Source organism: Miscanthus floridulus, chromosome 3 (genome assembly GCF_019320115.1).
Source record: "Miscanthus floridulus cultivar M001 chromosome 3, ASM1932011v1, whole genome shotgun sequence".
In the NCBI taxonomy this organism is placed as follows: Eukaryota; Viridiplantae; Streptophyta; class Magnoliopsida; order Poales; family Poaceae; genus Miscanthus; species Miscanthus floridulus.
The window spans coordinates 27,949,414-27,967,633 of NC_089582.1; the positions used below are offsets into that span (position 1 = coordinate 27,949,414).

General features: G+C 47.2%; 1 protein-coding gene and 1 pseudogene across 4 annotated transcripts in view; one reads left to right on the forward strand and one right to left on the reverse strand.

Annotated features, from left to right (window-relative positions):
- LOC136541506 (LRR receptor kinase SERK2-like) overlaps nucleotides 1–12,193 on the reverse strand; it is a 60,735-nt gene extending 48,542 nt beyond the window's left edge. Inside the window, exons 1-2 of one of the 4 annotated variants that reach the window (XM_066533420.1) lie at nucleotides 12,139–12,193; nucleotides 11,836–11,973 (exon numbers count right to left, since the gene is read on the reverse strand). Coding sequence is in view for 2 of the 4 variants with exons in the window: in XM_066533425.1 (XP_066389522.1) it covers nucleotides 11,836–11,936 (101 nt within the window). In the remaining 2 variants the exon portion in view is untranslated. Of the gene's footprint in view, nucleotides 1–11,835; nucleotides 12,115–12,138 lie in introns of those variants that run through there. The other 3 variants (XM_066533425.1, XM_066533421.1, XM_066533424.1) reach the window with 3 other exon arrangements.
- Nucleotides 12,194–14,115: 1,922 nt separating this feature from the next.
- Nucleotides 14,116–16,667, forward strand: LOC136545307 (calmodulin-binding receptor-like cytoplasmic kinase 2; annotated as a pseudogene).
- Nucleotides 16,668–18,220: the final 1,553 nt, after the last annotated feature.

The following is an 18,220-nucleotide window of genomic DNA, read 5'->3' on the forward strand; positions in this document are numbered from 1 at the left end:
GGCCACCGGTTCTTCGCCTCACTTGAGGCCTCACACGGGAGGCCTCGACGGCCTGTCAAATCTCCATCTCACACGAGGCCTCGCACGGGAGGCCTCGACGAGGAACCAATTCTCCGTCTCGCCCGAGGCCTCGCACGTACAGCCTCGAATGAGACAGCGATTCTCCGTATCGCTCGAGGCCAGCTCGGCAATAACCCGTTGCTCCTGCCTCGACCAGTCTTCCCGATAGCGCGTTGCGTCCCATTAATGCATCAACCACTCCCACAATCTCAGCCGGACGACGGCTCGACACCGCGGAGTGGCCGACGGGACAAGAAGTCGCATCAACGCCATACCGACCAGAATAGGGCGCTGCTGGGATTACCAGCCACTATGTTCTGGTGCTGTGCCCATGATCAGCGCCTGCACTACACTATGCCACGCATCCCCCACCCTGGAGACAATGCGGCATGGGGAGTCTAGTCCGGGTCACCATAGCCTCGGAATCAGCGTACGAAACCAACTGTTCCCTCCAAGCCTTGGCAATCTACATCAGGGTCTCGGCAACCTCAGGATTCACGTCTGCCGAGACCCCCACGATGGCTCGGCCTCGGCACCAACTGAGCCTCGACTTCTCGCACAGTCAACACGCAGTGACCAGCACGCCGACCACCGCGCTCGCTTTGAGATAACACTGGAGCTCCCACGACGCACAGGATCGGATGTAATCGGCGTGTCGCCCTAGTACTTCAAGGACGAGACCACTCCATCACCCACACTGCCACAGTAACAGGCTACAGGGCTCGGACATGCCACCTCCATCCGCGCGACGCCATTTAACTAGCGAATGTATCACCCTGGTCCCACCTTCAACTATAAAAGGGAGGGACCTGGGCCATTTCTAGGGAAGGACACGGATGATTAGACCTATGCCCACGCAATGAACTCATGCATAAACACTCAGACAAACACTCGAGCTCCCCCATGGCCTAAGATCAACATCTCAAGCAACCCACGCCGCTCCACGTAGAGACCTGGGACTAGCTCCCCCTCTCGCCCTGCTTGTAACCCCCTACTACGAGCATTTCGGTGCATGGAATACAAGATCGATCTCTCAAACTGGACGTAGGGTACTCACTACCCGAACCAGTACAAACCTTGTGTCTCTTTGCATCACCATCCAGGATTGGGAACACGCAGTACAAATTTACTAGTTGGTTGAGGGCCCGTCGGTCCGAAACACCGACACGTTGTGATATTGGTTTTCTTGTTGGTTACTCATCAAAGTCCAAAGCATATAGAGTATTTAATCATGCCACCGTCTTGATTGAAGAAACATATGATGTGGAATTTGATGAATCTAATGGCTCCCAAGGAGCACATGAGAATCTTGATGATGTAGGTGATGAACCATTGACGGAGGCTATGAAGAACATTCCGGTTGGAGACATCAAGCCTAAAGACGATGAAGATGATGTACAAGTGATTGATCCACCCTCTTTGTCAAGTGTGCCACAAGATGGTGAAAAAGATGGGAGAGTAGAAAATGAAGATACTCATGTCTCCCATGAACAAATGGTGGTACAAGCACAAGATGTTGATGCTCCACAACCTCCCCCTCAAGTGGTCAGTAGAAGAAATACACCCCTACTACAAGATCATCCACAAGATCTCATCATAGGGAGTCCATCAAAGGGTGTAATGACTCGCTCACAAAAACTTGCTTCATTTATTGCTCATCACTCTTTTGTCTCTTGCTTTGAGCCTACTAAGGTAGAAGAAGCTCTTCAACATCTGGATTGGATAAATGCAATGCATGAACAGTTGAACAACTTCACCCGCAATGAAGTTTGGACTCTTGAAGAGCAGCCAAAAGGTGCAAGAGTCATTGGAACAAAGTGGGTGTTCCGAAACAAGCAAGATGATCAAGGTGTTGTTGTGAGGAACAAGGCAAGACTAGTGGCAAAGGGGTTCTCTCAAGTTGAAGGTTTGGATTTTGGAGAGACCTTTGCACCGGTTGCAAGATTAGAAGCCATCCGTATCCTCCTTGCATATGCATCACATCATGAAATAAAACTTTATCAAATGGATGTGAAAAGTGCATTTTTAAATGGCTTTATTAATGAACTAGTCTATGTTGATCAACCTCCTGGGTTTGAAGACCCTAGATATCCTAATCATGTTTATAGGTTGTCCAAGGCATTATATGGGCTTAAGCAAGCCCCAAGAGCTTGGTATGAGCACCTTCGGGACTTCCTCATTGAGAAGGGCTTTACCATTGGGAAGGTCGACACCACACTATTCACCAAGAAGCTTGATGGGCATATCTTCATTTGTCAAGTGTATGTTGATGATATCATCTTTGGATCATCAAATGAAGATTCATGCAAAGAGTTTGGTGAATTGATGTCGAAGGAGTTCGAGATGTCAATGTTTGGAGAGCTTACATTCTTTCTTGGTTTTCAAGTTAAGCAAATGAGAGAAGGGATTTTCATCTCTCAAGAGAAATATACTAATGATCTTCTCAAGGGATTCAAGATGGATGAATGTAAGCCAATCAAGACACCAATGCCAACAAATGGACATCTCGACCTAGATGAGGGAGGTAACCCGGTTGATCAAACTCTCTACAGCTCTATGATTTGTAGCTTGTTATATTTGACCGCATCTAGGCCCGACATCATGTTTAGTGTGTGTATGTATGCTAGATTTAAAGCTAATCCTAAGGAAACTCATTTAATTGCCGTAAAAAGAATCCTTAGGTATCTTAAGCACACACCAAGCATTGGCCTTTGGTATCCTAAAGGAGCTATATTTGAATTAGTTGGCTATTCCGATTTGGATTATGCTGGATGCAAAGTTGATAGAAAAACCACATCTAGAGGATGCCATTTGCTTGGTAGATCACTTGTGTCTTGGTCCTCCAAGAAACAAAATAGTGTGGCTTTGTCCACTGCCGAAGCGGAATACATTGCCACGGGTGCTTGTTGTGCACAAATACTTTACATGAAACAAACTTTGCTAGACTATGGAGTAGTTCTAGAAAAGGTACCTCTTTTGTGCGACAATGAAAGTGCGGTAAAACTTGCAAATAATCCGGTTCAACACTCTCACACCAAGCACATAGATATCCGCCATCACTTTCTTAGAGATCATGTTGCTAAAAATGATATATCACTAGAAGGTGTAAGGACCGAGGATCAATTGGCGGATATCTTCACTAAACCGCTAGATGAGGCAACATTTTATAGATTGTGAAATGAGCTCAATGTGCTTGATTTTAGTAACTTCACTAAAAAATGAGCTTGTGTTGTCCCTTGCATTGCATTGTAATATACAACATGTTTAATGTTTTGTAATGCATATAGGGCTTGCCTAACATGGTTAAGATAACAACCAAAAAGCGTGTGAAGAAGCTTAACCTTGGATCAAACTTGACAAGCAACTAGATTTACTTACAAGTATTGCATTGCATATGCATGAATGTTATTTTGTCGTTTGTCTTCAAATTGCCCTCTTATTGCCTATTTTCTTAAAAAGAATTATAGCCTAAGGCAAAATATTTTGAAAAACTTGAGGGTTTGAGAGAGGTCACTCATATCAGTCCCAATTGGTGTTTATTTGGATCTTATTCAAGTTGGGACTTGATTGGGAACAGACAGCATGAAGGTCTTTGAAGATTTGTTGAAGGAAGGGTGACCGGACACTGCACCGGACTCTGGAGTCCAGCATCCGGTCAGTTCATAGGAGGTGAACTTGCTACGAAGGAGTGACCGGACTCTAGCTTTTAGCGTTCGGTCAGAAGGCTTTCAGCGTCCGGTCGTGTGGAGAAGACGAAGGCTGTATTGACCGGACTCTGACTACGTCCGGTCGATGTCCACTGGACGCGTCCGGTCACGATTCCAGAGGATTTGGACCTCTCTAGAATCGACCGGACGCTGGGTGGCAGCGTCCGGTCGCTGCCACTGGAGCGTTCGATCAATAGATTGCGTGCGGTTTCAGGACTCTTTTCCCGTTTCCTTTTCTGATCTGCTGGGGGCCACCATAAATCACCGCGCGTGTTTACCCTAACTCTATTCCACATCCACGCCGTGCCGACATCGCCGTGTACTCGTGCCCTAGCTGCCACCTCCACGCCACCGTAGCACCTTGCCGCGCTCCCAAGCTGCCTTCCCGCGCCGCCCGTAGTTTCCTACACCGCCGCACGAGCGTCGCTCGCAGTTTCCCATGCCGTCGCGCCACCGCACGAGCGCCCGCCGCAGCACCTCTCTGCGCCCTCGTCCTATGCCACCAGCCACCACCGCAGCGCCGCACCGCACCCTTGCCTCCCACGCCGTCATGCTGCACGGCCTCTGCCCTAGCTCAAGCCAGTGCCTCTCATGCCGCTGTGTTCCATGCACTAGTGCCTCAACTGCTAACCCTAGCCGTTGATTCACCGCCATTGCATCTCCAGTGCCAACGACCAGCGTCTCAAGGCAGTCGCTGGAACCCCAGCATCGTTGCCGACCCGGTGGTTCCCTGATCCTTTCCTCGTCTCGTCGTTTCACCGGTTCGTCAGGTAGCAAGCCTCTGTTTCAATTTCGTACCTAAATTGCTTGCTTCCTAGGGTTTCGTATCTATTAGATATATTGTAATTATTTATATATGCTATCTATTCCATTGTGCAGCGAGTCGGTGCCATTGAGGTGTTAGTGGCAGCTGTTAGTTAACTCGGGGCCAAGCTTGCGAGTATGGAACGAGGCCAAGGCTCGAAAGTGACAGTTGATCTTTGTCAGCGGTAGTTGATTCTTCTCAGATCCTTCAGATGGCTCGTACGAAGAATGTCGGAGGTGGTCCCGGTGACGAGGATCCAAGGCCCCCGCCTCGCTAGCCTACAGAACCAAAAGGCAAGGTGACAAAGAAGTTGGCAGTAAGGAAGCGCAAGTATCCAGATGCAGAGACAACGAGAGCCACCGTAGTTGCTGAGGCCGCAGAGCGTGCCGAGAGAGGAGGAACTTGCAGTGGAGTCTGGATTGCTTATCAGCTTTCACCAGAAGCGAGGGCTTCACTTGAGCGAGTTGAGCACCTTCATGGTGGTCCAGCTGGGACTCTCATGATTAGAGGACGGCGTGTTGCCATTGATGAGGTTCAGCCTCAGGGGGAGCCACAGCAGCAGCCTTAGCCAGCACAATAGACTCAGGAGCCACAGCTAGCACAGCAGACTCAGGAGGGTGAGGAGGCCGAGCAGGCCGAGGAGACAGAGCCAGCACCTCAGCCATAGTTACGCCGCTCTGGTCATACTCGTGCTCTAGTTACGCTGAGGGTAGACACTCAGTGGAGGGGTTCTCGTCCACCGCCTCTACCATAGGGTCCACCTCCAGTGACCCATCTTGACCCGAGGGCCACCATGGCCAAGCAGGTACAGCAGCTGAGGTTCATGGACTTTGAGGTGTGGTTTCCACCCAGGAGGGATGAGAGAGCATCAGAGGGATTCTATACACCCTTGCAGGAGGATTTCTATAATGTCTATCTCAATAGTGGAGCAGTTTTCATATCATAGAGGGTGTGCAACATAGAGTCTATAATAGCAGTAGCTGGGGAGCATATTCGCCCATATCTATCCTATTTACTAGGGCTGACAGATCTGATCGGACGAATAGGCATATATGTTTCATCTTAGGTTCGACAGTTCTATGCTACTCTCTGGATTGACCCGCACCATAGGTTTATACACTTTGCATTCGGAGACAGAGCCTACTAGGTGATGAGCACTAGGGTCAGGGAGATACTTAGGCTTCAGGAGCAGCCAATCAGGCTTCATGAGGTGTGCTATGGATAGACCGCACCCCTAGACGTCCTCATGGTGGTATGGTGCCCCCTACGGACTTGGTTCGTCATTGTTTCACAGAGCCCTTTGGCGAGGGGTTGAGGAGGAACCCCAGTGATCTCACTCCCACTGCTCGCATGATTGAGGCTATCATGAGGAGGACTTTACTTCCGAGGATGGGATATAGAAAGGGATTGACTCGTATACAGCTATGGCTTCTCAACTCTCTGGTGTAGCAGACAGTTTTTGATATTTGGGATCTTCTTCTGTCAGAGATGGAGGACACTATAGCTAAGGGCTTCAGAGGTCACAGGCAGCTACCCTATGCTCACTAGATGATCACATTCCTTATCCACAGAGCAGTTATAGTGAGGACGCCTAAGATGCTAGCTGAGTACAGTGGTGCCACTACAGAGTTTCCTGCTTATAACATTACTCAGATGATCCACCATAGTACACCACAGGCACCTAGCTAGCCACGCCGTCGCCCAGAGGTGCTAGAGACTGCAGCCCTGCAGGATGACATTATCAGGGGTATTGTAGCTATAGAGGAGGAGCAGCTTGCTCAGCAGGAGGGGATGGTCACGAGTGAGCCTAGTGATAGTTCTGATGATGACTACCAACCCATTCCTCAGATGCCTCCATGACAACATGATGCTGAGGCCGGTAGCTCTAGTTCAGCGCCACCCGCCCCGTAGACAGACCCCGCTCTTCTAGCTATACTTGAGCGGATGAGGCAGGACCAGGCACGATAGGCTTAGGAGACAGCTGCTACATTTGCTTAGTTCTAGACTCGGCAGGACGAGTTCCAGCGACAGTAGCTAGTTATTCAGCAGCAGACACATGCTTTACAGCAGCAGCAGCAGCAGGCCATGCATCAGCAGCAGATCTACATGCAGCAGTAGCTTCTCAGATTCATGCAGCATGTAGTGACAGCGATTGGGGCCCCACCGCCACAGGCTTTGCCCTAGCTTGGTCAGTCTGCCACCACTTTGATGACTCCAGCGTTACATCCTAGTGGGCTTCAGAGTCAGGGACAACCATCAGCACAGTATGCTTCACCAATAGAGTAGGTGTCCCAGTGGTTTGCCTCGCCAGTGATAGCCCTGCAGTTCACACCACTTCAGATGGGCTTCACATCGGCACAGACGTCGTCGCTGCTAGTGCCAGACACTTCAGTCTCCAAGAGTCTTGGAGCCTCCTTTAGTGAGTTGACAGGGCAGCCCACTCCTCCATACCTGCATGTTCTAGGTCCTTCTACGGCTACACCTATCACAGCGACTACAGAGATGCTCCCCTCCTCAGTGGCATCATCAGAGCCGGCTGCTTTAGTTATACCAGCACAGCCTATAGCAGGACCAGTTCCTGATCCGACCTAGACTGCTTTAGCCTCACTTCCAGCTACAGAGGGTCAGACAGCCCAGAGCTCAGGATCAGATGATGATGGCACCCAAATCCACCTCGCTCCTCGTACCTCAGCGCCCGGCTCGTCTGCTGTAGCCCCACCGACCGACCCTTAGGTTTTGGTGTTTGACACCAAAGGGGGAGAGGGTTCGAGTATGTTACGTTTAGGGGGAGCTACATATCTAGACAGAGATTAGTTATTATTTTAGCTTATCTATTACATTTGGAGTTTCTATGTGTGTGATACATTATGCATTCATGTTTACTACTATATTTATGTGACAGTGATATCTACGTGATCATGATATGTGACATGTGTGCTCTCTACTTTGAATTCTTTATATGTCATATCACTTGTGCTATGCTCATTTGCCTTTGCTTCCACGTTTTACTCCGATGCAAATGAGCTTCATTACTTGTACTCATGCTTATTTCATATCTTTTGAGTACATCATGTTGGCTTGGGTCATATAAGCTTGCCTAACACTTTTGTTCTTATTGCCAAAAGCTTATATGAACCAAGCATGTTAAAAACCTCATCTCTTTCACATACTCGAGGTAGTATTGTCATCAATCACCAAAAAGGGGGAGATTGAAAGCATCTAGGCCCCTAGTTGGGTTTCAGTGATTAATGACAATACGTGATTACTATGACTAACGTGTGTTTTGCAGAAACAATTAAGTTAGGTCACGGTAATGGAGATCGAATGGGCAATCAAGGTTGTCATGCCCCTACGATGGAAATCGTTTTGGTTTTCAAAGGATGGACGATAAGGTTAAGGATGGACTAGTTCTAAGTGTCGATTGGAGTTGGAGAGACACTTAGAGTAGTTTAGGACTTTGTTTTTCCTTTGGCCGTACTATTAAGGGGAGTATGAATGGGTAGCTTGACCTAGGTGAGTCTAGTGAGTTAGGTGTGGTGCACACTTGTTAAAACTAGCACTAGGTAGCTCCAAAACAACCCTTTGATCCAATGGAGCAAACTTCATTCACATATGATCGAGAGTTAAAAGTGAATGGAGGGTCAAATACTGACCGGACGCTGGCTCCGATGTGACCGAACGCTAGCTCAAGGTCCGGTCAGTTCATTTGACCAAGGTGAAAGCATTTGGAAGTGACCAGACGCTACGAGGTCAAGTCACCGGACGCTGAGGGCCAGCGTCCGGTCGACTCTAGTAAGGTCCTAGAGAGGGAGAATCGTGATCGGACGCGTCCGGTCAATGTTGACTGTACGCTGATCAGGTTCCGGCTACTGACCGGACACTACTCAGCAAGTGACCGGACGCTGGGGGTCCAGCGTCCGGTCGACATCAGTAAGGTTCCAGTGAGGGGAAAACATGACCGGACGCGTCCGGTCAACACTTAACCACTGGAGTTCGGGGTGTACTGACCGGTGCGTCCGGTCAACATGACCGGAGCGTCCGATCACCCCGCAGAGGCATATAACGGTTCATTTTTCAGACGGTGTTATAAATACAACCTCTACTCATGTGTGGGGGTACTTTTGCTCATTCCAACAGCTGAGAAACACCTTAGAGAGTGCCAAGAAGAGCAAGGTCCTAGTGAGGTGATTGAGATTTGAGAATCCCAAAGAGAGCCCTCATTAGTGAAGATCAAGAGTAGCAAAGTGTGCATTCACCTTCTCATTAGGCTTGTCGTGGTCAAGTGAGAGTTCGTACTTGTTACTCTTGGTGATCATCATCACCTAGATGGCTTGGTAGTGATTAGGAGCTTGGTGATTACCCGGCAGAGCTTGTGGGTGATCCAACTCAAGTTGTGAGCGGTTGTGGGTGATTCACCGCGACGGAGTGTCGAAGAATCAACCCGTAGAGAGCACTTGATCCTTGCGCGGATTAAGGGGGAGCTACACCCTTGCGCGGGTGCTCCAACGAGGACTAGTGGGGAGTGGTGACTCTCCGATACCTCGGTAAAACATCGCCGCGTTCTTTCTTCTCTATTTACTTTGAGCATTTACTTTGAGCAATTCAATTCTTGTCTTTACATTCATAGAATTACCATGCTAGAGTAGGATTGGAATTTAGGTTGCAAGTCTTTTGTGCGGTAGAACAATTAGAAACACTTTCTAGGCATAAGGGGTTAATTGGGCTAACTATAGGATTTAATTATTGCAAAGAAATTTAGAATTAGCCCAATTCATCCCCCTCTTGGGCATCTTGATCCTTTCAATATCCTAATTCAAAATTTTGTAGTTTAATTAGAATATTTAGGTGATTGTATATATATAATATTCAATACAAGAATAATCTATGCATGATCTTCTTGAAAGATTTTTGCAGTGTAAAGACATCTTCGTTTTTCATGCATGCCCATGCTCAAAGTCAAAGAGATAAGTTATGGATGCTTGAATTTTGTCATCCATTATCTACCGGCGTGCCTATAAAATAGACTGAATAAACAATTAAACATAGATAGAAAACTAAATTAATGAAAGGATCATTGCAAGACATCAATCATCTCATGGCTTCGGAGATTTCTTCTTGCCAATATAAAACATTATCTTAGCCGTATCACGAAAAGGTCTATAAAGTAGAGTTTGTGAGCCTGCGATGCCGCGCACTCCGTGACTGTGTTAAATTCATAAACTTTGCTTTTTAGATTAAATGTCACTTTAACGTTGGTATTTAATTTTTACAGTATTGTTATCTTATCGTGCGATCCGTGTGTTTTTAGTATAAATTATTAGTTATCCCGTAGCAACGCACGGATACGCTACCTAGTTTAATCCAAAAAGAAATGGTGTCTCGATGAACCATGGATTGGGGAACGGGGATATGGGGAAATGATTCAAAATGAACAGACCCAAGGGCAATTTCAGCAAGAAACAACAAGTGAGGGCGATGGAACATGTGAGCGTGAAACCAAATGAAAGGAGAAAAAAGTTGCCCCTTTTGCAAATGCAAAGAGGGGAAGTAATTAAATGTTGACAGATTTGACAAGGTTCTCAGAAATGCAAAGAGGTTCCTTTTGTCTTAATTCTCTTTCCTTCTGTGTTAATTCTCTTTTCTTTTGCTCGTTGCCATGTATGCTGATGCATGCAAACATGCAATGTGTATATGAATAGCATAATAATTTTCTACTTCCTATTTTGCCATGATTCCTCTATCACATGACAGACAATATTCAATCAAGGAGAATGACATGATCAATTAGTAATTAAGATTAACCTGTAATAAATGTGCATGCAGGAGATGTCGTGGGATCACAGGCGTGGGTAGACGGACGAAGCAAAATAAATGTCACACAAAAAAATGTCCCACACTTTGTTCTTTTTAGCTATAGGAGATTATATCATCGTTTTTTAGACGCTCGTGATAGGGAAACGTAAAACCTTGCTGCTACTCACAGAAAAGGTTCTAGAGTTTCAGATTTATGTTAATAACCTTTTATAATATTTACAAATTTGTAAATTCCTATAACAATAATATCTATATCTATTAGAAAAAAAATTAATTACTTTTGTTGCTCAATATAATTGCAGTAGTCATGCTGCAATCTCCAATTCAGTGATTTAGTTTGTAAACCAAGTCTCCAAGGGGGAAAAAAGAAAATTCATGAGTGCTCTTATGTCCTGCATCAGAAGCTTCACAGGATCTGATGGGGCATCATACCACACACAACCACCGGTGACCACACCAAATTCTACAGATCGTCGGAGTATATCTGCAAACAAAGACAATAGAGATGCTTCTTGATTGGGAGTAGTAATTTAAAATAAGTGATTTTCGACACACAAAAAAACAATTTGTCTTTTTCTTTTCATTCCTTCGAGCTTTAAATAGAACATGTTGACCTTTGGTACTCACGCCTTTTTGGTTTTACACAGTAACACATTACACATAATTTTAAATCAAATAATTTTTTTTATTATTTATAAAATCACATTTTTCAAAAGTATATAAAAAAGAGAATGTGTGTCTATAATAAGATTACAATATCATCGTATTCTATTGTAACGAACATAATTTCATTCCTGCTCATTTTGACTCATACTCCAAAGCTCTAAAGCTGCTATACAATAGGCTACATGACATAAAAAACTCAAGTGGTATGAAGTACATAAACATTTGTAAAGTAAGAGCTAATAACATCTCCATATCCCACACCAAACAACTCGCTGAGCTCTGATCGAATCATGCGTTACCATCATCAGAGTCCGTCTCCTTACAACATCTTCCTATTTCTCTCCTACTTCTCACATCCCCATACCAGACTTCAAATCTGTTTTTTAAAGACTTCATACAGTCTTTCCAATCAGGGACTTCCATAGGAATAAGCTCAAAAATATGGTGTAAACATCATTATAATAGCGCCCACATTAAATTGCAGTGGTTAGCTACTAAATTTCCGTATAGTACTAAAATGTTGTATAAAGCAAAGTACACTAAAAGAAAGTTTGTGTTTATCCTTACCAAGTGTTTATTTTGGATTTCAGGAATATATATTTTGGATTCATTGTTAGAACACTACAATTTCCATGACATGCATGATAGCAGTTTTACAGGAAGTATGAAGATAATGAGAACATCATACTTGAGGGGCGAGGGTGTTTGTGCTTGATTTGGCAATCATTTACAAGATCTCTTTATACACACCAAAAAATTAACTAAACAAATACGAACAGTTACCTTTGTAGGTGCAACAACAGTAGGGAGACTTGAATGTGAAACATGAGTAAGCAACTAAGCATTGTTTCTCGAACTGAGATTTGTCCTTGTTCAGTTATCATTGGCAAAGAAGGTGGTAGTTGTATCTGTGGGGCTGAGCTGATAGAAAGAAAATATTAGTTTTGCTCTCGGACAGTAGAACACCGGTTCTTATGAACTTAAGTCTGTTCCTTTGCCGGCTGAGGCTTGGGATCAGTGGCAAAAATAGAGATGTTAATTGCAGGTTGACGAAATGTGTAAATAAAAGATGTAAGTAAATGATACCTTTTTTTGGCTGACAGTGGCTTCGGATCAGCGCAAAAAACAAAAAGACGGTGCCTGCGGATTGCACTATATTATTAATAAGAAAGAATTAGAGAACACTTTACATATGTATAAAATGGCTTCGCAAAATCTAACTATTCTATTTTTCTGAATCAAGTCTAGATTTTTAGAATATAACATAGCAAGCCCAAAGCCAGCCCTTTTGGAAATGATTAGCACTTGTTCATTTGATTGTTCTTAAGGTTCATGAACCACTGCTGGAAAACTGGACTTTGCCGAGTGCTTGAGACTTTGCCGAGTGCTTTTTATCGGGGCACTTGGCAAAGCAATATTTTGTCGAGTGCCGCACTCGGCAAAATAAAGCACTCGGCAAAGGTGGCTTTGCCGAGTGCCAGACACTCGGTAAAGCCTGGGTCTCAGCAAAACTGGGCTTTGCCGAGTGCCGGCAAAAGGTGGCCGGCCCGTGACGGCAGCCACCTACCGTCAGATTTTGCCGAGTGCCTAACGGCTGGCACTCGGCAAATTTTTTTTTAAAAACTTATTTTGCCGAGTGCCAGCCCCAGGCACTTGGCAAATTTTTTTTTAAAAAAACATATTTTGCCGAGTGTAAGCCTTGGACACTCGGCAATTTTTTTTTAATTTTTTAAAACTTATTTTGCCGAGTGCCTGCGCCAGGCACTCGGCAAATTTTTTTTTATATTTTTGAAAATAAACTTTGCCGAGTGCCCCCTGGGCCGGCACTCGGCAAAGACCACTTTGCCGAGTGCCCCCCATGGCACTCGGCAAAAAAAAAATTATTTTGGGCCCAAATTTTTTTTTCTGGGGCCTTGTGACAGTATTTCAATCTCTATTTTAAAATTTGGGGCAATTTTGACTTTTTTTGATATATTTCATTAGTTTATTTCGTTTCGTCGAATTTTTCGGGATATTTCAAATTTGAACTGCAGGTACATGGAATAATGGACTTTGGTCATCCAAAAATTGATACTCATGATATTTAGGGTATGTTTAGGCCGTATCCAGGAACTCGTATGAAATCTCGAGCATCTCGTTGACGTAACATATTGAGGTACTTGTCGGAAATGTGATTTTAAATTATATAAAATCCAAACGAAGTCCGAAAATCACGAAACTTGTCGAGGCGTCGTGTTATCGCATGTAAAAAAATTGAGAAGGTTTCGAGCAAGTTGTGACGTCGGATGCCAAAAACCTAGACATCTCCACATGTGATCAGTGAACGTGGGTCGCCGCCGCGGCGCAGGATCCCATGAACGCAAGCTGTGACGTCCCCTATGGGACCTCCACCGGCATGTCGACGGCAGCACATCGGGCTTGCGCGGTGGGGAAGTCGGTGGCGCATTGGGGGTGGGGGTGGTTGCGAGCGGACGGGGATCGGATTGTAGATTTGGATCGGGGAGGCGAGGGGGACCGAGTGGACGGGGAGGGAGCGGTTGGCGGCGTGGCCTTGCGGAGGCATCGGGAGGGAAAGAAACCGCAGCCGGCGGGTGTGGGTACGCGCGGGCGGGTAAAGTTTTCGCGTGTGGAAAAAAATGCCAAGGACGAGGAATCCGCAACGTGAAACACGGATGTTTCATATGTCGCTGAGGTCCTTGTCTCGTGGGTTCACCTGTCAATTAGACTGGCTCGAAAATTCTTTTGAGTAACAAATGATTTTCGATTCATTCACTCCTTTATAGTATGGATATAAATTAAAGATATGAAGGCACGTCGAATCGGCGGTCTTCTAGGATGTCCACGTCAGTTCTTTTAATTTAGTGCGTTAGATCGAAATTCCACGGCTCACATGAAACGCGTCTCAACCGGCCAGTGAGGTAGTAGCAGGTGACATGCATGGCCGGTGCCTAACGCGTACATGCATACTGCTGGGGCCATCCTCGCTTTGCATGCATGCATCACTTGTCGATTTGTGTGCACCATGGCCCCATCCCGTCCTCATTTCCAGTTCTCATTCCATCCCCATCCCCATCTCCATTTCTCAGCCGCCTGCGCGGGCCGCAGAGCTCGGCGCGACACGCGACCGCGTCTGCCGACCAACCACTGCGGGCTGCGGAGCATGGCCGGGGGAGACCGATGCGGGAGCCTGGCCCCGTCGTCGTTGGGGTCGGGGTCGGGGAGGCGGAAGCCGGAGCACGAGCGGTGGCCGCGGAGCCCGGCGTGGTCGCGCCCGCTGTCCGACAGTGGCGGAGGCCGTCGCCGTAGAAGCAGCTCCTCCTCCTCCTCGTCCTTGAGGTCCCTGTTCCGTTCCATCGGGGTGTGGTTCAGCTCGCTCTCCACCGCATCGTCGTCGTCGTCCGCGTCCGCGTCCATGAAGCGGAGGAGCAGGGACGCCACGCTGGCGGGTGACGCCGGGGCCAAGAGGCCGCCTTGTAAGTCAACTCACCCCCCAGTCCGTGCCCTCCGCCATGGTCGAGCAACTTGTGCCCTTCAATCAATTGCGTGATGATGTTGATGGTCGTGGTACATGGCGGCAGTGCCGGGGTACGCCGGGACGAAGACCTCTGCGCGCGGGCTGTACAGCGGCGGTGGCCACGCCAGCGGCAGGGAGCACCGGCCATCGTTCCAGAGCTCCGTCTTCTCCATCGAGGAGATCCTAATTCGGTTGTTGCATACATATATAAACAATATTTGTACTGATGCATACTTTTCTTGATTGAGTGAGAAGCACAGCTTCGTTCCAATGCAGCCCAGTTTCTTCCGCTGTATGCCTGTATGCGTATGCCTGCCAAGGACGACAGTAACACAGGAAGGGAGGAGATACACTCGTCGACGATTTCTTGCTGTTGCTCTGCTGGTGGCCTCATAACATTGGGCAGGGCGGCTTCGGCGCCGTCTACAAGGGCGTCCTCCCCGACGGCACCGTCGTCGCCGTCAAGCGCGCCATGCAGGTCAGTGAATCCACCAAGCTGCCTGCTGATTTCTTCAACTCTCAATCGACGGACGAAAACAACAAATTTAAATTCCGAGATGAATGATCGCAGCGGATGCAGAGCCCTCACGTGGACGTGGAGTTCCGGAGCGAGATCAAGATCATGGCGCGCATGGAGCACCAGAGCCTGGTCCGCTTTTACGCCTACTTGGAGTGCGGCGAGGAGCGCATCATCGTCGTCGAGTACGTCCCCAACGGCACCCTCCGGGAGCGCCTCGACAGTAAGCTACCACCTGCCATTGCTGCTCTGCTTCCAAGTTCATCTCTCCCCTCGCCAGCAACCAACCAAACCATGAAAACAAGCAGGGTGGAACGGGAGGTTCCTAGACTTTGGGACGCAGCTGGACATCGCCATCGACGTCGCGCACGCCGTCACCTACCTGCACATGTACTCCGACCACCCCATCATCCACCGCGACATCAAGTTCTCCAACATCCTCCTCACTGACTCGCTGCACGCCAAGGTGGCCGACTTGGGCTTCGCCCGCCTTGGCGCCGGCCTGGGCGCCGGCGCCGCCGGGGAGGCCACGCACGTCACCACCCAGGTGAAGGGCACGGCGGGGTACCTGGACCCGGAGTACCTCAAGGCGTGCCAGCTCACGGACCGCAGCGACGTCTACTCCTTCGGCGTGCTCCTCGTGGAGCTCGCCTCGGCGCGCCGCCCCATCGAGACCAAGCGCAAGTTGAAGGAGCGCCTCACCTCGCGCTGGGCCATGGCAGGTTCATTGGCGGCGCCTCCGCCGATGTGCTGGACCCGCACCTCGCACGCACGCCCGCCGTGGAACGCGCGCTGGAGATGGTGCTGGAGCTCGCGTTCCGGTGCATGGGCCCCGTCCGACAGGACAGGCGCGCCATGAGCGACTGCTGCAGGGCGCTATGGGCCATCAGGAAGACGTACCGGGACATGCTCGCCGCCGACGCCACGCCGCAGTTCTCCGACCGAGTCGTTCGGTGGCTAAAAAGGTCTGTTCCGGCTGAAATGGTGTAATTTCGGCTGGAAAAAAAGAAGTCGAACAAGCCAGATATAGAGTAAGCCAAACGGGGCCAGTAGCGGCGACCTCTGGAGGATCTGATCGTTCCAAGGTCATGAATCCTGCTACTAGCTAGCTGCTAGCTCATTTGGTTTGACTGACCCTTAAGTTTGATGTAAATATACACTGGATCATTTTTTTTCTTTTGCTACTTTTCTCCTTCTAGATTGTGTTCATCTGATGCTAAGCGTTGGATTCCATATGATTGTTCTTATTTTAGAACAGTTCTATCGTTTTCTGAATTCTGAAAGGGTTCACCAAGTTGTTCTAGTGATTCTTGTAGGATTCTATCTCCAGCCTTGGCTATGAAATCATGCAGGGAGTAGGAATTTCTTTCTTTTTAGTTTATTAGTTTGAGGGTGATGCATTCCGTTTGTACAGACATTACAACAGGATCATTCACTGTTTCTTATCTGTATTGATGAAGAACACGTGAACCTAGGACCAACTGATCGCATCTCCATCCCCAATTCTCACATCTTGCAATCCACCAAGTTCAGCTCTGCTCTTAAGTTTGTAGCTTCAGTTCAGAAAAATGCACTTGTAACATGTTTTCGCACACAGGTTCGTGCTTCCATATATGATATATCTTCAGTTTTGGTATCTGTTGCTACCTGCAAGTTGCAACATTGGACAGCAATTTGCATCCAACACCTGTACCTCACAGTTTGCATTCAGCACCTGTACCTGAATTCAAGCACCTGCATTGCACCTAGATATTTATTTAGCCATTCCTCGTGCCTTGTTTTTTGAAAAATTACAAGCTGCTGTTACCTAGATATTTATTTAGCCATTCCTCGTGCCTTGTTTTTTGAAAAATTACAAGCTGCTGTTACCTAGATATTTATTCAGCCATTCCCTTTTGTGCTCTAATAGTAGTAGAACAGATGATAGAACTCCAAATCCAAGCATCTTGCGGTTTTGGTGTTTTTTTTCCCAACTCGCGCCCGCGAGAAAAGAATAGCTCGGTTTTAGCATCCCCAGCAGCATACCAGGAAACTGAAACTGTTCTGTCCACTCGGTATCTGTATCTCTTCAAATCAAGCCTCAAGAGAGCTACTAGAATTTCTCTGTCCCATCGTTGCAACATTCGTGAATGCCAAAAGTAAATTCTTCAGGACGCAGATAGAAACAGCAGAAATAAATGTGGTATCTTGGGGAGCCAGTTGCTCTCCTCGACTGGACCAGTTTAAAACAGGGTACTCCATACTCCCTCGGTCCCAGAGGGAACGGAAGTCTCGGCTCGCGATTAGTCAAACAATCATGAGCTTTGACTTAGATTTATATAAACTATTTTCATATTTGTATCCGGAAAATCCCCGAAAAGGATTAGATGATGTCTAAACGCATTTAAGCATTTTAGCGCTGATAAAACACAAGGTGCAACCAGCGTCAACGCAACATACATGGTTCCTAATTTATAGTTCTTTTTTACTTTAGTTTTGAAAACACTTATTTTCCTATATAAAATTCAAGCAACCTAAACAAAATTAAATCACTTGAAGCTATTTATGAAAACTGAAACTTTAGGGTGTTATAGAAGAAGGCAAACCATTTGCACCTTGGTGAGGATATATAACACATTGAGCGACATGAGAGTATTATTCGAGGAACTTAACTTTGTTTTGCAAAAAAAACTTGAAAACAGGAGAAGTAGTGCTTTGTCAAGTTGTTCTATCTCTCGCCGAGCTCTACCGCCCGCGCAGGCGGCTGAGAAATGGAGATGGGGATGGGGATGGGATGAGAACGGAAATGAGGACGGGATGGGGCCAGGGTGCACACAAATCGACAAGTGATGCATGCATGCAAAGCGAGGACGGCCCCAGCAGCATGCATGTTTGCGTTAGGCACCGGCCATGCATGTCGACAATCCATCGTCACCTGCTACGCGCCACCGTCCATTTACATGCCGCGTACCATCGGAGGCACCGTACTTCATTTAATGTGGCCACCTACTTCACCTGGTCGGTTGAGACGCGTCTCATCTGAACCGTGGAATAACGAGATAGCTACAAGCCCCATGAGGAGTAAGATAATATGGGTGAATTCATATATTATGATACCATATTTGATTCAAAGAAGAATATTGCGTTGCTTGCAAGTT